This window comes from Paroedura picta, chromosome 5, assembly GCF_049243985.1.
Source record: "Paroedura picta isolate Pp20150507F chromosome 5, Ppicta_v3.0, whole genome shotgun sequence".
Classification (NCBI taxonomy): Eukaryota; Metazoa; Chordata; class Lepidosauria; order Squamata; family Gekkonidae; genus Paroedura; species Paroedura picta.
Genome location: NC_135373.1, coordinates 20994546 through 21017739, shown reverse-complemented (window position 1 = coordinate 21017739; position 23194 = coordinate 20994546). Strand labels below are relative to the sequence as shown.

At 48.1% G+C, this 23194-nt stretch overlaps 1 protein-coding gene across 2 annotated transcripts in view; it reads right to left on the bottom strand.

Annotated features, from left to right (window-relative positions):
• Positions 1-3264: 3264 nt before the first annotated feature.
• LOC143837267 (putative G-protein coupled receptor 33) overlaps positions 3265-23194 on the bottom strand; it is a 37431-nt gene continuing 17501 nt past the window's right edge. The window contains exons 1-3 of one of the 2 annotated variants that reach the window (XM_077336885.1): positions 6234-6384; positions 5355-5423; positions 3265-4331 (exon numbers count right to left, since the gene is read on the bottom strand). In XM_077336885.1, the coding sequence (XP_077193000.1) occupies positions 3267-4325 (1059 nt within the window). In that variant the 5' untranslated portion in view covers positions 4326-4331; positions 5355-5423; positions 6234-6384 and the 3' untranslated portion in view covers positions 3265-3266. Of the gene's footprint in view, positions 4332-5354; positions 5424-6233; positions 6385-23194 lie in introns of those variants that run through there. The other variant, XM_077336886.1, reaches the window with a different exon arrangement.

Genomic DNA, 23194 nt, shown 5'->3' with positions numbered 1-23194 from the left:
TAAAAATTTTAATTAACCAAAGGACTTGATGGATTTGTTCTCCGGGCACTTTATGGGGCAGCATTGGCGATCTGGGGGGTTGCCGGGAGGGTGGTCTCAAAATCTTCTAAGAAAGAAACAAGGGCCGACGACCCAAGAGAGCTGTTGGGCTCCCAAGCACCCATACCTGAGAGCCCACCCAAGGGGAGAGGTGACCGCCATATCCTGCATTGGTTGGGGTTTGGGGAGCGAGGGGAGGAGGCGGCCATCCCCCCCTGTCCTCCTGTGTTCACAGCATGTATGAGTTGAGGGGCAAGTGGCCAGTGATTGAGGGCAGGAGCTGTAGGGGCCGGGCTGGGCCGTTCAGGGTGGCCGCACCCAGATTGGCCCTATTCCAACTCGGACACCCCGGACACACTCCACCCCCCCCCCCCCGGCCGGTTTCACAAATTTTTCACAAATTTCACAAACAATTGAGAAGGATTACACAGAGTAATACAATATTATACAATATTACATAGCATAATACAGCATACAATATTACACAGCATAAATCAACCAAACTGGTTTTCCATGCCATTACGTCTTAACAATATAGAATCATAGAGTCATAGAGTCGGAAGGGACCTCCAGAGTCATCTTGCCCACCCCCCTGCACTATGTAGGACATTCACAACTTACAACTCAATCTACCATATGATTCTAATTCATGGTCCAAAATAGATAAAGCATAACACTTTGAGCTTATGAAAACATGAAATTTGGCATGAGCTTTCAGGGTTTCCTAGTTACTGCCTAGTTACTGCTTAGAGAGCCTCTTGTGGTGCAGAGTGGTAAGGCAGTCATTTGAAAGCTCTGCCCATGAGGCTGGGAGTTCAATCCCAGCAGTCGACTCAAGGTTGACTCAGCCTTCCATCCTTCCGAGGTCGGTAAAATGAGTACCCAGCTTGCTGGGGGGTAAACGGTCATGACTGGGGAAGGCACTGGCAAACCACCCCGTATTGAGTCTGCCATGAAAACGCTGGAGGGCGTCACCCCAAGGGTCAGACATGACTCGGTGCTTGCACAGGGGATACCTTTACCTTTACCTTTACCTTTAGTTACTGCTTAGGGTCCCAAATGTCACCTGGAAAGCCCGTCCAGTTCCTGAACTTACTGAAGACTTCCTTCCCAGGACACGACAGAGCCAGCTTGGTGTTGTGGTTAAGAGCGGTGGACTCTAATCTGGAGAACTGGTTTACATTCCCCAATCCTCCACATGCAGCCAGCTGGTTGACCAGGGTCCAGTCACGGTTCTCTCAAAACTATTATCTTAATGCTCTCTCAGCCCCACCGACATCACAGGGTGTTTGATGTGGGGAAGGGAAAGGTGTTTGTAAGTGACTTTAGGACTCCTTCAGGTAGTTAAAAGTGGGGTATGAAAAACCTGCTCTCCTCCTCCCCCTCCCCTTGGCCTTCCACTGTTGCACAGAGTGTCATCTTCACATTCAGAAGGTTCCTGGTTCAATCCTTGGCATCTCCAGTTAAGGGCTGGCTGCAGATGATGTGAAAGGCCTCTTTTTAACATCCCCGAGAGCAGCTTCCAGTCAGATAAAGCCAGTGGTCGGGCTCAGAAGAAGAAGAGTTGGTTCTTATATGCCGCTTTTCTCTACCCAAAGGAGGTTCAAAGCGGCTTACAGTCACCTTCCCTTTCCTCTCCCCACAACAGACACCCTGTGAGGTGGGTGAGGCTGAGACAGCCCTGATATTCCTGCTCGGTCAGAACAGTGTTATCGGCGCCCTGGCGAGCCCAAGGTCACCCAGCTGGCTGCATGTGGAGGAGTGCAGAATTGAATCTGGCATGCCAAATTAGGTCCTCAGTCCCCACTACTACACCAAACTGGGTCAGGACAAGGCAGCATCATGTCTGTTAAGAAAATGCCATCCATTCCTCATGTCTAGGGATCAATTGACCCAAGGACCTGTTTCAGACTGGATTCTTCTTGCAGGGAGGTTATATTTGTGGGCTGAACAATTAGAGCAGGGGGTTGGACTAGATGGCCTGCATGGCCCCTTCCAACTCTATGGTTCTATGATTCTATGATTCTAGTCCATATTGAGTTCAGCGGGGAAAGTGCCATCAGGTCTCAACCAGGTCATGGTGACCCCATAAGGTTTTCAAGGCAAGAGACAAACAGAGGTGGTTTGCCATTGCCTTCCTGTACGTAATGACCATGAACTTCCTGTTGATAAAAACTAATAGAGAAGTTAATGTAATAAAAATAGCAGAGTTATTGTATAAACCAGGGGTAGTCAAACTGGGGCCCTCCAGATGTCCATGGACTACAATTTGCTGGCAGGGGCTCATGGGAATTGTAGTCCATAGACATCTGGAGGGCCACAGTTTGACTACCTCTGATTTATACAATAACTCTGCTATTTTTATTGAGGGCAAAAGAAGAAGGGGACGACAGAGAATGAGGTGGCTGGATGGAGTACAGCAGAGAATGAGGTGGCTGGATGGAGTCACTGAAGCAGTCGGTGCAAACTTAAATGGACTCCGGGGAATGGTAGAGGACAGGAAGGCCTGGAGGATCATTGTCCATGACTACACACCTAACAACAACAACAACACTTTATGGCTAGACAAATTAGCAGACCTAGCAAAAATGGCAAGACCTACTGACATGGTTAATAAGAAACCATTTGAAGAGTACGTATGAACAACGGTGTCATTACTTGGACTTTCTTAAGAAAGATAGCCAGTATTAATTTTTAGGCTAGGATCAAGTATAATTGATAATGGGATGGGGATTGACCCTACTGTTTCTTAAGACAGTACTATATTATTTCTCTCTTATGCAACAATATTTGCTTTGCTAGCTGGTTTTTCATTTCTTTTCTTCCACTTTTTTGTAAATGCTTTATATTTAACAAAAATAAGTTTTTTACAAAATAAAAAAATAAAAAAATAAAAATTACCAAAAAAAAACAAAACAGTTTAACCCTTTGACTGATAGTCTGCAGCTGGCTCTTGCTAAGAGATGAAGTCTAACACTTCCTCAGTGGTCTCCCATCCAAATACGGACCAGGACTGACCTTGTTTATCTTCTGAGTTCTGATGAGAGTGGGTTAGTCTTGGCCATCCAAGTCAGGGCATATGAGTCCATACAAGGGGGAAGGGGTTCACACACAATCAGGAAAACATCTTTATAAGATGTAGGAACTGTCTTTCTTTGCACAAGCAACTCAAGGCAATCTCTATGAAGAGAAGGCAGATGATTGCCCGCCTCCCCAGTGGTCTCCATCTACAAGTTGCCTTGGTGGCTGTTTGGGTGGTCTTCATCATTAGCACTGGCCTCAGCCTCGGGTTCAATGGAAATGTCCACAAAAGCTTTCTTCAGCAAAGCAAGGATGGACGTCTTGCAGACTTGCTTGAATTTCTCCCCAACGACAAGGTAGAGAAGAGGGGTGACCCAGAAATTGAAGCACATGGCGAAGATTAAAATCACACGCAGAGACAGCCGTAAACCTTCGGGTGCTTCCTTAAACAGCAGTGAAGCATGGTAGAGATGGTAGGGAAGCCAGCAGATGAAGAAGGAAGCCACCGCAGCTGCCAAGACGCTGAGTGGTTTCTTGTTCCTTGCCAACTTTCTCTTCTTCATTTCCCACACCACTCCACCGCAACAGCCCATGATGATGCAGTAGGGAATCAAGAAGGCCAGCAGGAACCGGACCACAAAGAAAGCCAAGTGTATGCGATCCCTCAGGGCTTCTGTTTTAGGATCATCCCAGTCACTGGAGAGAGCATAATTGTTGACGCACTGGATCCTGTTGTTCTCTCCCACGCGAGTCTCCCGGAAGGCTAAGTAGGGGGAGCTCAGGATGAGAGAAGTGAACCACACTCCTGCAATCAACCTCCGTGCCCGGGACATGGTGCGGTTATACTGGGCCCAGACAGGGTGGTGGATGAAGAGGTAGCGGTCCAGGCTGATGATGGTGAGCAGAAAGACGCTGGTGAACATCCCCAGTGAAGCAGAGAAGTTGACAGCTTTGCACATTGTTGTTCCAAAGACCCAGTGGAAGCCAAGGAGGATGTAAACAGCAAGGAAAGGTATGGAAGGAGAAGAGAAGATATAGGTGAGAATCAGGTGGAAGAACCACAAGGTGTTCACTGTTCTCTTCATCTTCATCCCAAGCACCCACAGGAAGAGCCCGTTGATCAGTATCCCAACCAGGAAGGACACCAAGGTAAAGGTGGCAACAGCCAGGCTCAAGGGACTTATGTCCGCCAGGGAATGACTGCCATTTAGGATTGTGGTTGAGTCGTTCTTTTCTGAAAGGACACTCATGTTGGCTTTCTCCATAAGGTTCTAGAAGAAGATAAGACAGAGAGTTAATGATAATGCTCATGGTGTATCAGGGCATAGGGCAGGGGTAGTCAAACTGCGGCCCTCCAGATGCCCATGGACTACAATTCCCAGGAGCCCCTGCCAGCGAATGCTGGCAAGGGCTCCTGGGAATTGTAGTCCATGGACATCTGGAGGGCCGCAGTTTGACTACTCCTGGCATAGGATATGTTAAAGTTCAATCTTCCATACCACTGGAATTGTTGGAATATGAAAAATCTGCAGTGTGCATGATTGAACAGAATCTAAAGACTGTCCTGCAGGGGGCATTGGAGGAGATATGTATTTGGCATTTTTGGAATAGGAACCATTTTAATAACTGCAGCAACTAACAGGGTGACACTGTGACTCATGTCCAATACCCAGCACCCCCAAGTTGCCCCGGACACAGATTTTTATACATTCAGAATAACACAACCAAATTAGGCCGTAATCTAATCGACCACTCTGTACATCTTCTTGAGAAACATCATCCGATTAGCTCAAGACGTATTAGAATCCTTCTTGACCCGTTTAGGGGCTCTACCCTGTATGGGCAAGCTGCCAGGCACTTTGCAGATATCTTAGTCTGTATCAGAGTCACTGCAGCACATCCTTAGTCTGTGTTTTACATGGGGTTTTATCTTATAATCTGCCACAAGACGGCTTGTCGTAAATGGCGGGATAAAAATCTAATAGATACATAAAATATAAAGTTCACTCTCCATTTCTCTAATAGCAGGATGCTTCAAAAGAGGGGAAACCAGTGATGGTTACTCCTTCAGTGTTGGGGGCCCCTGCCTTAGAAGTACAGGAAAGAGTGGTGCTTAAAAATAAGGTGCAGCATTGCAGGCAGAGAAGGGGAAGTCAAACTGCGGTGAGAAAGGGCAGGAGAAACACACAGACTGACCACAAGTGGAGAACAGGCCAAAAGGGCAATGCCTGCATATGATTAGAATATACAACACAGTGCAAATACAACAATTTCCTTTTCACAATAAAACTCACTTTATTTGTAGATTTTCAAAGGTTTTGGCCTCTTTTCTTCCGTGTCCTAGATATGCATGGGATGGTTGGCTAGAAGAGAAGGGTGCACAAACTGGAGCTCAGAGGATAGCAAAAATATGCAAATGAGAAAAAGGGGTTGATTTATTTCAACAGGAGTCTTGTGACACTCTAAAAATAACATTGTCTTGCTTTTTTCTAACCCACCATTTTCCAGAAGGGTCCAGGGCCGCTTTAGTTCAGTGTAAGCTTTCAAGAAGAAGAAGAGTTGGTTCTCATATGCCGCTTTTCTGTACCAAAAGGAATATCAAAGGGGCTTACAGTCGCCTTCCCTTTTCTCTCCCCACAACTACCCTTTTCCTTTCCCTCTCTGGGAGGGGGATGAGGCTGAAAGAGCCCAGATATTCCTGCTCAGTCATAGCAGCTTTATTAATGTTGTGGCGAGCCCAAGGTCACCCAGCTGGCTGCATGTGGGGGAGCGCAGAATCAAACCCGGCTCACTAGATTAGAAGTCCGCACTCTTAACCACTGCACCAAGCTGGCTAGCCTGATCTTATCAGATCTTGGTAACTAAGCAATGTCAGCCCTGGCTAGGAGTTAGATTGGAGACCACCAAGGATGCAGGGGCAGGTGATGGAGGCTGGCATCCAAAGTTCTCCTGGCTGTGCCACTTACCTGTCAGTAGTAGCTACTAAACCAGGGGTAGTCAAACCGCGGCCCTCCAGATGTCCATGGCAGGGGCTCATGGGAATTGTAGTCCATGGACATCTGGAGGGCCACAGTTTGACTACCCCTGTATTATACAGTTGGAGTAATGGAAACAGACAAGACAGAATGCAACAAAATTTCTGCACAGTTTATAACTGCAGGTAAAAATCCTACCACTTGCCGATTTGCTTTCAGGCTGCCAGTCCTAGATTCCCTTCCACAGTCATGAGCATCAGATCTCACAAAGAAGCTTTGCCAAATCCCTTGGGCTCCTAGTTTCTGGCGTAACACGGAAGAGGCTCAGGAATCCGGCAAGTGGCTCAGAGAGACTTTCCACGGCTCAGTTTGAAGCAAACTTTCAGAGACTTTCCTGGCCAGCAGTTCCGCCCACCATAACCACAGGATGTTCAGCTTTTCTCCCTCTGGGTCAGGAGGACAGCTTGATGATGGGTGTTTCCCAGCTCTCTTTGAGGGAGGCAGGTAATTTAAGTATTCCGTCTTCCTGTGGGAAATGCCCCTCTCAGCCAGTCTTCTTCCTGCCCCGTTAGAGGGAGCAGCTAGAGTCTAGGCGTCTCTGAGCTTTTTTGAAAAAGATACCCTGTTTGTTCCTCCCGATTCCTCCCACTTGCCTCCCTCCACTTTCCTTGTCCCTCCTGGGTAGTTGTCTTTTTTGGCTTTATACCCCCTCGGCTGCGCCGGATCGGGCAGCAGGGGAACGCCGGCAACGCCCACATGCTCAGCAGCAGCCATTTTGTTTTTTTTGGCGGGGAAAGGCGGAGGAGCGGAGAGACGGCGGCTTTTCCTCCGAGGAGGACACCGAGCCACGGATCGGGAGCACCGATTGATGTCGGAGGCAGTCGGAACAACTGCGCCCGACCCCGCAGCAGCTGCAACGGCCGTAGCAGAGCAAGGACAGCGCTCAAAAGCCGCGAGGGCCGCTAAGCAGCCTAGATGTCCCCCAAGCCGGCTGACACAGCGGCTATGGGTGAAGGGCAGGATCCAGGCGCGGGCCACAGAAGGAGGGATCCAGAGGGGCCCTCAGCCAGGCAGAAGAACACCGCAGAGCGCCTGGAGGAGGATAATGTAGAGGCCACACAAGGCCAATTTAATTTACCTCTGGATTTTGTAAGACTCATGCAGAGCACTGTACAAGCTGAAATTGCCAAGGTATGCCAGCAGCTTCTGCCCCAGGGTTCCAGAACCTCCATGTCTCATTCCCGCTCATCCTCCCCAGGCTCCAGGGCTTCCAGAAGGAGCTATTCCCACAGGAGGTCTCCTCAGGCCTCTGGCTCCAGGCCTCGCTGGCCTACCAAGGCAGCCCAAAAGAGACCACACTGTACCCAACATTCTTCAGAGGAGGAGATTGATGCCAGAGTACGAGAGGAGGGCGATTTGGAATTTATTACAGATGTGGAGGAGGTAGAACCAATCCAGGTACCTCAACAGGAGATTTTTCAATGTGGAAGACTTTCAGTTTCTGCTTACTAAATCCATTTCTATCCTGGATTTGAAGCAATCTGGCTCAGAGGAACCCACCTGTAAACAGGCCAGGAAGTTTTATGGCCCTAAGGGTAGTGGAGAATTTTTTTCCCAAACCTGAAACTAATTTAAAGAACATTCCTATGCCAGAGTCCTTTGAGAGGAAAATACGGGCAGAATGGGAAAAGCCGTTGGTCACTAAGCAGTTCCCTTCATTTATTCGTAAGATGTATGCCTTACCAGACTATGCAGAATCTTTCTTACAGGTGCCAGTTATTGATGGCCCAGTAGCGGCACTCCAGACGTCGGGCTTGGTGTCTGAGGACGGAGAGGGCTACCTGAAAGATGTAATGGACAGAAAGGCAGAGTCTGTGCTACGTAAGGCACATGAAGCCATGGCAATGTCTATTCGGGCGGCCACGACTGCCTCAGTGGTGGCCAGGGCTTCTATGGTGTGGTGTAAAAAGTTGCTTTCCTTCATCCCTGATACTAAGGGAAGACTTCAGGAGGGACCAACAGAATATTGAAAGCTTCTGCGTACAATGCAGACGCGTCTCTTGATATAGTAGTGTTTGCAGCACGTGCAATGGCTTCTGCGTCAGTGGCCAGGAGGTTGCTGTGGCTAAAGGCTTGACAGGCTGACCCGCACTCTAAGACCATTGTGGTGGCTTATCCGTTCCAAGGGGACAAGCTAATTGGGGATTCCTTAGACAGAATTCTTATTGAAACTAGGGACAAGAAGAAGGCCTTTCCGCAACGCATCCGCAGAGATGGCAAGCCCTTTCCCTCAGCCTTCCGGAACCAGGGTTCAGGCCCCAGATATCGTCCGGAAGGCAGAAGAGGTTCCTGGGGTCAGTCCAGACAATCCTCCCTCAGGGGGGGATTCAGTGCCAGGTTCAGTCGGTTCAGAAACAGAGCTGACCGCTCAGAGGGAGACAACAAGAACTCTCAGGCGTGACTTACCGTCCCTTCCGGTGGGGGGGAGACTACTCGCCTTTCACGAACAGTGGCTGGATCCTCGGATAGACTCCTGGGCTCAGGAGTTGGTCCAGAGGGGTTACAGAATAGAGCTGGGCCAACGTCCACCAGATCATTTTTTCCCCTCTCCGGTCTCCCACATTCCAGAAAAGAGGGCTCGCATGCTAAAGGCAATTGAGCATCTTGTAACAATAAGAGCAATAGAACCGGTACCGGAATCGGAAAGGGGTCAGGGAGTTTACTCTCTCCTGTTCACAGTTCCAAAGAAAAATGGGGACTGGAGAGCCATTCTAAACCTCCGTTTCCTGAACACTTTTGTTCCTCTCAGGAAATTCAGGATGGAGACCTTAAGGTCCATAATGGAGGCCGTTCAGCAAGGGGCGTCCCTAGATCTTCAGGAGGCATATCTACATGTGCCCATTGCAGTAGAACACAGGTGCTATCTGCGTTTCTGTGCAGAGGGGCGGCATTATCAATATCGGGCCCTCCCCTTTGGGCTGTCCTCAGCTCTGCGATTTTCACCAAATTAGTGGTAAATCTGGTGGCCATCTTGAGACAGGAGGGCATCCATATTCACCCATATTTAGACGACCTCCTGATCTGCGCCCCCACCCTCAGGTTGGCAGAAGAGTTCACCAAGAGATCCATAGAGGTACTGGAGCGGTTTGGGTTCCTAGTGAATCGGGAAAAAAGTTCCTTGCTCCCCAAACAGCGCCTAGAGCACTTGGGGGTGGTGATAGATACAGTCAGGTGTGCCCTGTTTCTTCCCCAGGCCAAAGTGTTGAAGACCATTCAGTTGGTCTCTCAGGTTATTCTGGCAAAACGGTCCTCACTGCTTCAGTTAGCCAGCGTGCTGGGAATGTTAGTCGCGAATGTGGAAGCAGTACAGTGGGGGCGGGCAAGAGCCAGACCTCTGCAAAAAGCACTATGGCCCTTTCAGTGCAGCATTGCCAAGAAGAAAGACCTTTTAGTATCACCAAGGGTTGCTTGGTATGGTGGACGGTCAAATTGAATCTGATCAAAGGGAAGCCGTTCCTATTCAATCAGTTCCAGCAGGTGTACACGGATGCAAGTCTCTCTGGCTGGGGAGTGACGCTGAATGATTCACCCACTCAGGGACTTGGGTCGCCTTCTGAGAAAAAGCAGCAGATCAACCTGTTGGAGTTGAGAGCGATAGTGCTAGCCCTACAGTTTTTCCAGCATGAGCTAGAGGGAAAGCACGTTCTAGTCAGGACGGACAACGTGACCGCCAAAGCTTATGTGAACCATCAGGGAGGTTCCAGGTCCTGAAAATTACAAAAGGAGGCCGAAAGGCTGATGTTGTGGTCGGAGCAGCATCTGGCATGGCTGCGAGCAGAACATATTCAAGGGACTCTGAACACTCAAGCAGACTGGCTCAGTCGGCAACGGGTGGTAGAAGCAGAATGGTCTCTAAGCAGAGAAGCATTTCACCTCATCACAGTCCGTTTCGGTCGTCCAATAATGGATTTGTGTGCTTCCAGCCAGAACCACCAGGTGGACCGGTTCTGCAGCCGGTATTACCATCCGAAGGCGGAGATGATGGACGCGCTGAAGGCGGTCTGGCCAGACGGACTCATGTATGTGTTTCCACCAGTTCTGGTGTTACCAAAGCTTCTCAGACGAATTCGGTTCCTGTGGGCAAAGGTCATTCTCGTGGCTCTGTGGTGGGCCAGACGATGGTGGTTTTCAGCGATAGTGCAGATGTCGGTGGGGCAGCACCTCACGCTTCTGGTGACGGAGGACCTGCTGTCTCAGGGTCCTCTCCGACACCCTCACCCAGGCTGGTGGAATTTGACCGCCTGGCTACTGAGAGGGCAGCCCTGAGACGGAAGGGATACAGCTTAGCTGTTACAGACACTATTATAGCTTCCAGACGGGCCTCCACAGTTAGAATTTATAACTGCTCCTGGAAGGCTTTCGTGAGGTGGTGCCGGAGGAAGGCCGTGTCAGCGTCCTCTCCTAAGATTAGCAGCATCCTGGAGTTTTTGCAGGATGGTCTCAAGTCAGGCTTACATTCAGGGACACTGCGCAGACAGGTAGCCGCATTGTCCACGGTGCTAGGATTGCAAGGGGGGCTTTCGCTGTCCAAGCATCCACATATTGTCAGATTTTTTAAAGGGCCTGCTAAGCTGGAGCCGCCACCTAAACATCTTTTTCCCACCTGGAACTTGGGGTTAGTGCTTACGGTGTTGACCTGGGAGCCATTTGAGCCGATTAGGTCAGTGTCCCTTTCCAAGCTTAGTCTGAAAATGCTTTTCCTGGTGGCTATCACGTCCGCTAGGAGAGTGTCAGAATTAGGGGCACTGTCCATAGACAAGAATATCTGTACCTCCAAGGTGGCGCTGCGGGTGAATCCTTTATTCAGGCCCAAGGTGGATTCTAGGTTTCACCTTTTGCAGGAAATCAGTCTGCCCGCTTTCTTTCCTCATCCTAGCTCGGATCAGGAGAGGGTCTGGCATAAGCTGGACGTTAAGAGAGCCCTTAAGGTGTACATTGCTAGGACTAGTGACTTCAGACAGTCGGAGGCCTTGTTCATAGGGGTCTCAGGAGACAAGAGGGGACAGCCCTTAACCAAGGCTGCCATTAGCAGGACAGTATGGGCATGCATAGTAGAGGCCTACAGGCCCACGGGCAAGACGGTGCCAGAGGGCATCACTGCTCATTCGCTGCAGAGTGCTGCCACCTCAGCAGCCTTTGCCAAGCGAGCTTCAGTGGAGGAGGTATGCAAGGCCGCTACCTGGGCCATGCCCTCCACATTTGTCAAGCATTATAAGATTCAGCAAGGGGAGATGGAACAGGCTGCCTTCGGGTGTAGAGTTCTGTCTCACGTGATGGACCTGGTTTAACGGACCCGCCCTGGGTTTGGGACTGCTCTTTAAGGTCCCATCAAGCTGTCCTCCTGACCCAGAGGGAGAACGGCCCCTGATTACTCACCGAGAGGGGTCCTTCTCCTCAGGGGTCAGGAGGACAGCTTGTCCCGCCCAGTAGGGAGGTCCATCACAATGAGATTTTATTCCAGAATTCTTCAGTTGTTCTCCAGTCTGGAGGTTTAATGCTTACAAAAAAAAAAAAAAAAGAAAGAACATTGAATATAGACACCTGACGGTTAGATTGTTGGCATGGGTTTGTTCTGTGTCTAGTCTTCCTTGCCCTCCTTCCTCGGTGTAGTGTCTGTGTCTGGCGTTAACAAGCTTACGTTATAGCAGTGATGGCACAGGATATGAAGGACTCTCTGGAGATACCGACTGGCTGAGAGGGGCGTTTCCCACAGGAAGACGGAATATTTAAATTACCTGCCTCCCTCAAAGAAAGCTGGGAAACACCCATCATCAAGCTGTCCTCCTGACCCCTGAGGAGAAGGACACCTCTCGGTGAGTAATCATGGGTTGTTCTGTTGCTGTCTAACTACATGAAGGTGTTAAATCAATCATAAAGGGGCAATAACTCTTTCAGATAGGGCAGCCATGATGTCTTTTAACAGAGCAATCTGCTTTCCCATATATTGTCTTTTGAGTTGCAGAGGACATAGCTTGATGTGTAGTTTGTTGGAATATGCAAGAACTGAGATGGAAAAAAATTAAGGTGAAAGGGGGGAGAAACTGAAAAGAAACAGTGTGGAAAAGAAGGAGAGGAATTAAACAAAGGAGATGGAATTGTTTTATCTGTTTTTATCTGTTTTATCTGTTTCAGCATAGAAACTACTGCTTCACAAGAAGTTATCAAGCCTCCATCCAACTCCCAGTAAGCACATCCACTGCAAACAAGAAATCTCTTTATTGAAGAAAATGGTAAACTGAAGCAAGGATTTCCCTTGCTAAAACTGACAAGCAAAAACATCACACAAACAAAAGATGCACACACTTGGAAATTTTTCTGTCCCTCTTGTACTCTCACTTTCTCCTTCTCTTTCTCATTCCATTCTTGCAAATGTTATACTTCATTCTCCAGATCCATTCTTAGTTATATCCAACATTACTCCCTTTTATGCATACATGCATGAGGATAGAAAACAACACTACCCCCCTCCAAAAGCCAGACTTGATCTGGAGATATTAGGTGATGCGTCTCCTCAAATCCCCACTCCCAAACTTTCAAAAATTTCAGACTAGAGGGTCCAATGATATGGGCCCCCAAAGAAGGTCCCCCCATCCCTCATTGGTTTTAATAGAGAGGGGAAAGATGTTTAAAGCGATTTCGGTCCCTTTGGTGAGTTCACCAAGAAAATGATTAAAGGGACTATGATCCCTTTAAATGACCATTAACTTTGGCTATATGGTGGTCCCCAAAGTTCTGAATGTGTTGGGGATTTTGTTGTTGTTATGTGCGAAGTCGTGTCCGACCCATCGCAACCCCATGGACAATGATCCTCCAGGCCTTCCTGTCCTCTACCATTCCCCGGAGTCCATTTAAGTTTGCACCTACTGCTTCAGTGACTCCATCCATCCACCTCATTCTCTGTCGTCCCCTTCTTCTTTTGCCCTCGATCTCTCCCAGCATTAGGCTCTTCTCCAGGGAGTCCTTCCTTCTCATGAGGTGGCCAAAATATTTGAGTTTCATCTTCAGGATCTGGCCTTCTAAAGAGCAGTCAGGGCTGATCTCCTCTAGGACTGACCGGTTTGTTCGCCTTGCAGTCCAAGGGACTCGCAAGAGTCTTCTCCAGCACCAGAGTTCAAAAGCCTCAATTCTTTGACGCTCGGCCTTCCTTATGGTCCAACTTTCGCAGCCATACATTGCAACTGGGAAGACCATAGCCTTGACTAAACGCACTTTTGTTGGCAGGGTGATGTCTCTGCTTTTTAGGATGCTGTCTAGATTTGCCATAGCTTTCCTCCCCAGGAGCAAGCGTCTTTTAATTTCTTTGCTGCAGTCCCCATCTGCAGTGATCTTGGAGCCCAGGAAAATAAAATCTGTCACTATCTCCATTTCTTCCCCTTCTATTTGCCAGGAATTGAGAGGGCCGGATGCCATGATCTTTGTTTTCTTGATGTTGAGTTTCAAGCCAACTTTGGCACTCTCCTCCTTCACCCGCATCAACAGGCTCTTTAGTTCCTCTTCACTTTCTGCCATTAGAGTGGTATCATCTGCATATCTGAGGTTGTTGATATTTCTCCCTGCAATCTTGATCCCAATTTGTGACTCCTCTAATCCCGCATTTCTCATGATGTGCTCTGCATACAAGTTAAATAGGCAAGGCGACAGTATACAGCCTTGCCGAACTCCTTTCTCAATTTTGAACCAGTCAGTGATTCCATGTTCAGTTCTCACTGTTGCTTCTTGACCTGCATATAAATTTCTCAAGAGACAAATAAGATGCTCTGGTATTCCCATCTCTTTAAGAACTTGCCACAATTTGTTGTGCTCCACACAATCAAAGGCTTTAGCATAGTCAATGAAGCAGAAGTAGACGTTCTTCTGGTACTCCCTAGCTTTCTCCATGATCCAGCGTATGTTGGCAATTTGATCTCTAGTTCCTCTGCCTCTTCGAAATCCTGCCTGTACTTCTGGAAGTTCTCGGTCCACATATTGCTGGAGCCTAGCTTGTAGGATTTTGAGCATAACTTTGCTAGCATGAGAAATTAGTGCGATGGTGCGGTAGTTTGAACATTCTTTGGCATTGCCCTTCTTTGGGATTGGAATGTAAACTGACCTTTTCCAATCCTGTGGCCATTGTTGAGTTTTCCAAATTTGCTGGCATATTGAGTGTAGCACTTTTACTGCATCGTCCTTTAAGATTTTGAATAGTTCAACTGGAATGCTGTCACTACCACTAGCTTTATTGTTGCTCAGACTTCCTAAGGCCCATTTGACTTCACATTCCAGGATGTCTGGCTCCAGGTCAGTAACTACCCCATTGTGGTCATCAGGGATGTTAAGCTCGCTCTTGTATAGTTCTTCTGTATAATTTTGCCACCTTTGTTTGATCTCTTCTGCTTCTGTGAGGTCCCTACCATTTTGGTCCCTTATCATACCCATCTTTGCATGAAACGTTCTCTTCATATCTCCAATTTTCTTGAAAAGATCTCTGGTCCTCCCCATTCTATTGTTTTCTTCTATTTGTTTGCACTGTTCATTTAAGAAGGCATTCTTATCTCTTCTAGCTTTTCTCTGGAATTCTGCATTCAATTGGGTGTATCTTTCTCTTTCTCCCTTGCCTTTCACTTCCCTTCTCTCCTTAGCTATTTGTAAAGCTTCCTCAGACAGCCATTTTGATTTCTTGCATTTCTTTTTCTTTGGGATGGTTTTAGTTGCTACCTCTTGTACAATGTTGCGAACCTCCATCCATAGTTCTTCAGGCACTCTGTCTATCAGATCTAATTCCTTAAATCTATTTGTCACCTCCACTGTGTATTCGTCAGGGATATGATTTAGTTCATACCTGAGTGGCCTAGTGCTTTTCCCTACTTTCTTCAATTTAAGCCTAAATTTTGCAACAAGAAGCTCATGATCTGAACCACAATCAGCTCCTGGTCTTGTTTTTATTGACTGGATAGAACTTTTCCATCTTTGGCTGCAGAGCACATAGTCAATCTGATTTCTGTGTTGACCGTCTGGTGATGTCCATGTGTAGAGTCGTCTCTTGGGTTGCTGGAAAAGAGTGTTTGCTATGACCATTGTATTCTCTTGACAAAATTCTACCAGCCTGTGCCCTGCTTCATTTTGTACTCCAAGGCCAAACTTGCCTGTTATCCCGGTTATCTTTTGGCTTCCTACTTTAGCATTCCAATCCCCCATGATGATAAGCACATCATTTTTGGGCGTTGCTTCTAGAAGGTGTTGTAGGGCTTCATAGAACTGATCAACTTCATCCTCTTCAGCAGCAGTGGTTGGGGCGTAGACCTGGATCACTGTGATGTTGAATGGTTTGCCTTGGATTCGAACTGAGATCATTCTGTCATTTTGGGGATTGTATCCCAAGACTGCTTTTCCTACTCTCTTATTGATTATGAATGCTACTCCATTTCTTCTGCGAGATTCTTGTCCACAGTAGTATACCTGATGGTCATCTGAATTAAATTCACCCATTCCTGTCCATTTTAGTTCACTGATTCCTAAAATGTCGATGTTCAGTCTTCTCATTTCTTGTTTAACCACGTCCAGCTTGCCTTGATTCATGGATCTGACGTTCCAGGTTCCTATGGAATAAAAATCTTTACAGCATCGGACTGTCTTTTCGCCACCAGTTACTTCCACAACTGAGCGTCCTTTCGGCTTTGGCCCAGCCGCTTCATTCATTCTGGCGCTACTCGTACTAGCCGTCTGCTCATCCCCAGTAGCATATTGGACACCTTCCGACCTGAGGGGCTCATCTTCCAGCGTCATATCGTTATGCCTATTGGAACTGTCCATAGAGTTTTCATGGCAAAGATACTGGAGTGGTTTGCCATTGCCTTCTCCAGTGGATCACCTTTTGTCAGAGCTCTCAGCTATGACCTGTCCGTCTTGGGTGGCCCTGCACGGCATAGCTCATAGCTTCACTGAACTACGCAAGCCCCCTTGCCACAACAAGGCAGCGATCCTTGAAGGGGGGTGTTGGGGATTACTGGGGCTCAATTATTTCAGATAACCCCCCAAATACTCGGATTTATATTCCAATGAAAGAATAGTCCAAAAAAATACTGATAAGGTTTCTTTTTTGGTTTGGATTTTGTCAATTGCACTAATGTCAAATGTTTGACCCATTTTTTTGGGAAGGGATTCTTGAGTCTATTCCTTCTTGAGTCTGTTCTCAGGCAGTTCTTCCAACTAGCTTTTTGACTCTTGACATCTTCTTTAAGGATTTTTCTTTATCGGTTGGTCTTCCACATCACCATTTTTGAAATGGAGGAAAGCTCCATCAAAAGTCAGAGCCTCATCAGATTATGCTTATGCCACCGGAATGAAATTCAAGTTCTTCACCCTTGGAAGGTGACAGCGCACAAGACTCTTGGCTTGCAGCTCAAAAGGAGTAGAGTCCTGGAGCACGCTTACATCTCTTATTGCAGATGATAATGACAGAAACACGTCAAAAATATTCATACACTCATTTTGCTCTTCCGCCTCTCTTTGTTCTGCTTTTTTTCCCACCTTTTTTCCACTACCAAGATATTCAGATTTTTATGATGTAAACATTTGTAAGACCTTGACCGTCTGTTCTGCAGAATAAAAATGTTCTGTGTTGAAATACAGACTGTTTCCTGTTTTCGAAAGCAATTTACTCCATGACAGGGTGGAATTGTCCTGCGCCTGGCAAGTGCTCTTTATGAAATGCCACGGCAGAGGAAGCAGGTAGATTTTGAGATTTTATTGTCAAAATATCTTGAAACCTTTCTAAAGGCTCAGAGAACTTGACCTTATGAGTCTGCACACAATGGCTAATGCACTTTCAACGCACTATAGAAGCAGATTTTCCGGTTTCGCACAGGAAAATCCAGCTGCAAAACCATCTTGAAAGGGCATTAGCCAACATTTGTGGAATGGGCCATTTCAAATTCAAGGACTGTTCCAAAGTAAAATGCTTGCAAGTGGGAGCCAAATGGCATCGGATGGTTCTGCGCTAATTCACCTCCAGTATAACTTTTGAACAAGACCCTTTGTGCTTACACTTGTATGTCCTGGATGTATTGAAGGGGCCCTGTGTTTGCCCAATGATTCCAAGTGTGTGGACAAAGCCCTACACACATAAACATTTACACACAGTTTGTCATTCAGAAGCAGTAGTGGCTCTGGTGTGTGTGAACTGCCTCCGTCACTTTCTACTTACTGGGATACTAATGATGAATGGCCTCCCAAATGTCCTAAGGTTCACCAACTTTCTCAGGTCTTGCCGATGTAGAGCCACAGCTTCCTTGACTAAGGCCCATTCCACACCAGGATCAATGTAGCAAATTGATTACGGAAAGAAAAAAACGGAATTTAAAATAGTGGAATTTGGCGTAACGCATACCTGCCTTTGTATTGGAATGCAGTTGTGTTTCAATCGTTTCCCACAGGTTTCCGGTCTCAGCAAAAATCGCTAGAAAGGAAGCGATTTTTGCCATGCTTTGTCCCGCCCCTGGCCGTCAATCAAACGAGCAGCCAATGGGTGGTTGTTACCATGCTCCGGAAAAGCCCCTTTCCCTTTAAGAACACGTTGCAATGAATATGCCTTGATTCCTTGCTTCCTCCTAACGTAGAGACTCATGTAGCTGGCAGCTGGCCTGTGAGCTGCCGATTCATCATTGCCACGCTCCCCCGAGTGACCCCCCCCCCCGTGCACAGGAACGATTTTCGACCGAAAATAAAGGGAACTTGCAAATGGGGCTGTGTTGTGCTTGGTGACTTGAGGCGAGCTTTAAAGCAGCTGTGTGGAGGGACTGCAGCTGGAGAAGCCTCGCTGGGTGAATGAAGGCTCGCTGGTTTGTTGCTCTCCGCTCGGTCCAAGAAAAAAAAAATGGTGATCGCTTCACCGGAAGTTCAGAGGAGAGAGCCAGGGGGAGGGACTTTGCTGAAACCACAACAATGGTAACACAGAGAACTTTTTCACTAGTGTTGCAGATTGGTTGCAAGAGTGTAGCGCTTTCCAGAGGGTGAATCCACTTTTTGGGATTTCCCTGGAAGCGCTATAATGAAGCGCTTCTAGCGGGACTGTTTCAGGAGTGTGGCAGATTGTATATGACGTTGTGCTTAACTGCATATTAGTACCGATTACAATTTGCCACACTCCTGCTACATTAAACCTGTGCGGAATGGACCTAAGTCTGTCCATCTTAGGTGAAGTATTCCTCTTTTCCTACTGCCTTCAAATTTTTCTACCATTATTGTCTTTTCCAGTAGAAACAAAGCAAGGGTCCAGGAGCACCTTAAAGATTAATAAAATTTAGGGCAAGGCATGAGCTTTGAGTAGTCAATGCTCACTTCTTCAGATACAGCTAGAATATGAGTCCATCTATCCTGTATTTAGGAGAATGGAGTGATTTCAGATGCCAAAAGAAGAACAAGAAGACTCCTGCCTGAAGTAGTCGCAAAGCAACATACAATGGCCTTTCCTTCCTCTCCCCACAACCAACACCCTGCGAGGTGGGTGAGGCTGAGAGAGCTCTGAGAGAGACTGCTCTGTGGGAACAGCCTATCATAAGGCTGTGACTAGCCAGCTTGGTGTAGAGGTTAGGAGCGCGGACTTCTAATCTGGCAAGCCAGGTTTGATTCCCCACTCCCCCACATGCAACCGGCTGGGTGACCCTGAGCTCGCCACAGCACTGACAAAGCTGTCCTGGGCTCTCTCAGCCTTACGTCCCTCACAGGGTATCTGTTGTGGGGAGAGGAAAGGGAAGGCAACTGTAAGCCACTTTGAGACTGCTTCCGGTAGAGAAAAGCAACATATAAGAACCAACTCTTCTTCTTCTATCCCAAGGTCGCGCAGCTGGCTGCATGTGGAGGAGCAAGGAACTTAATGCTGGTCATCCAGGGTGGGTTCCTTGTAGGAACACACTGATCTCAGAACCCCTGGGATGAACTACCAAGAAAATCAGGAGAAAGTCAAGCATGTGGAAAAGCACTGAAACAGATTGCAGCTGACTTTGATTTCCAGGATAGCGTAATGGGATTTTTCTTCCCGCATCCAATGAGGTAATCTGGATTAAAGGCTCTGAATACGACACTGCTTATTCAAAAATGCTGAGTGGTAGAATTTCCAGGATCTCTCTGTTAGAGGCTGTCTATCAACCTTGACATCTGCTAACAGAAATGAGATGTGTGACTTCCGTTCTTTGAACCCTAATCAGCAAACCTAATCGAAAACCTTCAAAAACGTTTATCTTCTATTGCAAAAAATGAATAGTTCTCTTTGTTAAAAATATGTTAAGAAGGACAGGCAAGTGCAAATTAATCCTGCATGTTAGAACAAGTGCTAAAACTGTCAAAGTTCCTAATGTTTTTATGATTATAGTCAGTAATATTTTAAGAACAAACAAGGTTTCAGGTTTTTGTCTCACTGTTTCTTGGCATTATTAAAAAAAAAAACAAGTCAAATACTCCCAGAAATCTCACATAATGCATCAATCATCATCTGTTCCACAAAATATAATTCTGTTAAGACCTTGGAGGAGGAGCCTGTCTCATGGCTTAAGTGCTGCTCAGCCACTCAGGGGGGCTGTCCCACCCCTGTGCCTCCTCCTCCAACCAACTTGCCTGTCTCTCCAGCAGCCAGCCAATCGCCTTCTGTCCCCCACCCCTGACCACCCCCTGCTCCTTCCACTTCTCTCTGAGGCTCGGAGGCTGCAGATCCCTGCTGCGTGAGAGCTGCCCCTGCTGGTGAGTTCCCTAACAGCTGCCTGCAGCCTTTCCAAGTCCCAGGGAGAGGGGGAGGCCAATGCAACGGACTTGGCTCCTCATCTTTTCTAAATCTAATCCTTACTCTGTATCAATAATTTAACTTTTTTCTAACTTTTTCAATTGTCAAAGATTAAAATAGCCTTAAGTAACCAGAATCCACCAATAGTTCAAGAGTCCACGTACTCATAGCTAATCTGGATGTTTGGCAAGAAAAGAGAGGAAGTAATCTGATACGGCTAGAATAGCACCACAACCCTCAATTTGTGTAGTGGTTGGGAGTGCAGATGGTGAAGTTATTGCTGAAAAGAGTGATCGCCCTCCCTACCCGGCTGCTCACCTCTCCGGGAGCCTGGCTGCTGTATCTTGCGAGTTCGTGGAGCTCCACATGGGCTGCGGCGGCTAGGAGGCAGCAGCCAGGAGAAGGCTGCCATGGCAGGCAGGAGGAGACGACGGCCAGGGGGAGGCACTGGAGCCGCCACCACCGAGGAGGTGGCTGCAGTCCATGTGAGAAGCCGGCGGCAATGGCAACAGCATGGAGGCGGCACACAAGACCGCGCAGAGCACGTAGCCGACAGCATGAGCCCTCCGAGGAGCCTCTGCCCGCGCCACGAGGGACTTTGCGCCATGGGAGGCATCTCTCTCCAGATACTTGCGTGCTCACCACCAGCCAACTCGGGGCCCACCAGCCCTGAGCCTGACCCATGCTGTCCCCCCACCTTGCAACAGAAAGGTTGCCTGCGGAGTGCCAGCCCTCTTCGTGCCTCGCCATCGCTGCCTCCTCCTCAACGGTCATCCCACTAGCACCTGCTGCTATTCAGCTTACAGCGGGCTTCTTACTAGTGTTATATGTTTTAAAAGAATGGGATTATATGGCGTTCTGCCATTTGAGCATGGGGTGGATCTGTTTGTGGAGCAGGCCATGCCCACGTGCTGGCCTACTGAATAGAGGGGGTTTCTCTAAGAGGTTGTGGGAAAGCGGAGCCAGATGCCCCCCTCCCCACTCATGGATGAGGGGGCCTTGATGGCAGGGCCGCATTTCTGGCAAAGGAACCCAGCAGGGGCTCATGCCTCGATGGATTCCTGACCATTGCCTCCTCCCTGGGGAACCAGCAAGCCACTGGGGGTCCAGGGATCCTGGTGGCCTCGCCGGATGGACATGGGCATTGTCCGCTGATGTCAAGGGGCTACCTTGTGGCCAGTAGGCCACAAGTGGGCCGGATCCTGATCCCCCATGCTGTGCAACACTCTGTTGTTAATAAGGCCATGGCCAGTTTTATGCCAAAAGGCTTCTGGTCAGTGTCCTGGCTGAAGCGTGGGTGGTATCCCCCTGCAAAGCAAAGGTAATTGTATATGGGTTGCTCGGTTCCACTGAAACATGGGCGGAGTCAATAGCTCCACACCGCCTTAAGAATCTTCTGTCACTCATCTGTCTTTAACAGCACAGTAGGTTGATAGGAGCATGAAAATCAAACGTTGTCAACTGTGAAACGCTGTAGCTAACTGAGGGCATGGTCCTGGATATAACCCTAGAAAAGGACGTAGATACAGACCTAGATATAGACCTAGATAAAAAGGACGTAGACCTAGATATAACCCTAGAAAAAGGATGGTTCCCTTCAGTTTCCCTTCAGAATGGGCATTACCTCAGGATGTTGTCCCTATAACTTTTACCTCTATGCCAGGAGACACATTGATGAAAGAAGAACATAACAAGGAGCAGCTATAGTGTGAGATTGTACAATTAACAAAATGTCAGTTATTGAGGGAAAATTGGTACCAAATGTTTTATGGGTGGTATATGACCCCTAAAGGTATACGTAGAATTTCAAGTCAATATGATGGGAACTGTTGGAGGTGGGCTTTCCTTTCACATGTGGTGGTCTTGTGAATGTATTTTTAAAAATAATGACGGTTCTTATATGCCGCTTTTCTCTACCTTGAAAGAGTCTCAAAGTGGCTTACAGTCGCCTTCCCATTCCTCTCCCCACAACAGACACCCTGTGAGGTGGGTGAGGCTGAGAGAGCCCTGATATTCCTGCTCAGTCAGAACAGCTTTATCAGTGCTGTGGCGAGCCCAAGGTCACCCAGCTGGTTGCTTGTGGGGAAGTGCGGAAAACCCGGCTCACCAGATTAGAAGTCCACACTCCCAACCACTACACCAAGCTGGCTGTCAAGAATGTATAAAAATACATGTTGCAACGGAGAAAATCTTAAGCATTGAGTTCCCTTAGGTGCTAAATTTATGTTGCCAAGTGTCTTCCCAATTAATCTGCCTAACCATGCTATATTTTTTCCCCATGAGACCTTTGCAGCTAGATTATTACTGGCATTAAGATGGAAGCATCAAGAAGAACACAATGTGAACTTACAGTTGGAGGAGATCAGAAAGTTTGCACAATAACGAAGTGGACTAATTCAGCAAACAGAAAACCACCAAAAGAATCCCCTGAGTGCCGGGACTTATTCTTACGATTTGTGGATAGACAAAATTATTAAACAACTAGCAGCTAAGCAGTTGCATGGCAGAAGGCAGCGGGCGCTAGTGGGAGTACATGGGAGGTGATTGCTGTGGAGGCGCAGAGAGGCCTCCGCACGGCAGGCCCCATCCCCAAAGGCAGCGTGTGGGGGTGGTGTGGTGCAGAGGGCATGTGGGCCATAGGCTGGGTTCGGATGGGCAGCAATGTACAAGGCAGCGGTGGGGGCTCTGGGCATGCAGGGGCAGCGGAGGTGGCAGCATGGAGGATGGGGCAGCTGCGGCTGGCACCGGCCGCCAATGGTGTGGCCTCCTCAGGGGGGGGGGGAGTGTTTCCGGGACCTAGCTAGTCCCGGTGGTGCAGTGGCACGGAACACAGGGGTTCCGGAGGGCGCGTGCAGACCGTCGGTGGTGCAACCCGTGCAGTGTGGTGTGTGGTGGTGGCGGCTGGTGTGGGCAACTGCCAATCCTGGTTGGCAGAGCCAGCTGCTGCCCTTCTTGCCGCCGGTGGTGGGTGCATGAACCCGGCGCCTACTCATGTTGGGCGGTGGCGGTGGCCTGCTCTGAGCATCATGTTGTCCCAAGGTGCCAGCTCCAGTTCCGCAGCAGCTCTGTGTGTGCACGGGCGAGAGGCGAGCGGGCAGTCAGGGAGGGCGGGTGGTGTAGGGGCCGGCCCAATCATTGGCCCAGATTCGAGTCCGGACACTGTCAGACACACTCCACCCCCAGGCCTGTTTCCCAATTATATATAGGAATCATGGATGGATAAGGATTTTTTGTATTTTCTGGAGAGGGATTTCTTGGCTTTTGTTTTAGCTAGCTCGAAACACTTTTGTGATCAATATGTTTTGTTGTGTTTATTACCTGTTACTTATGTATTATTCATTATAATCCT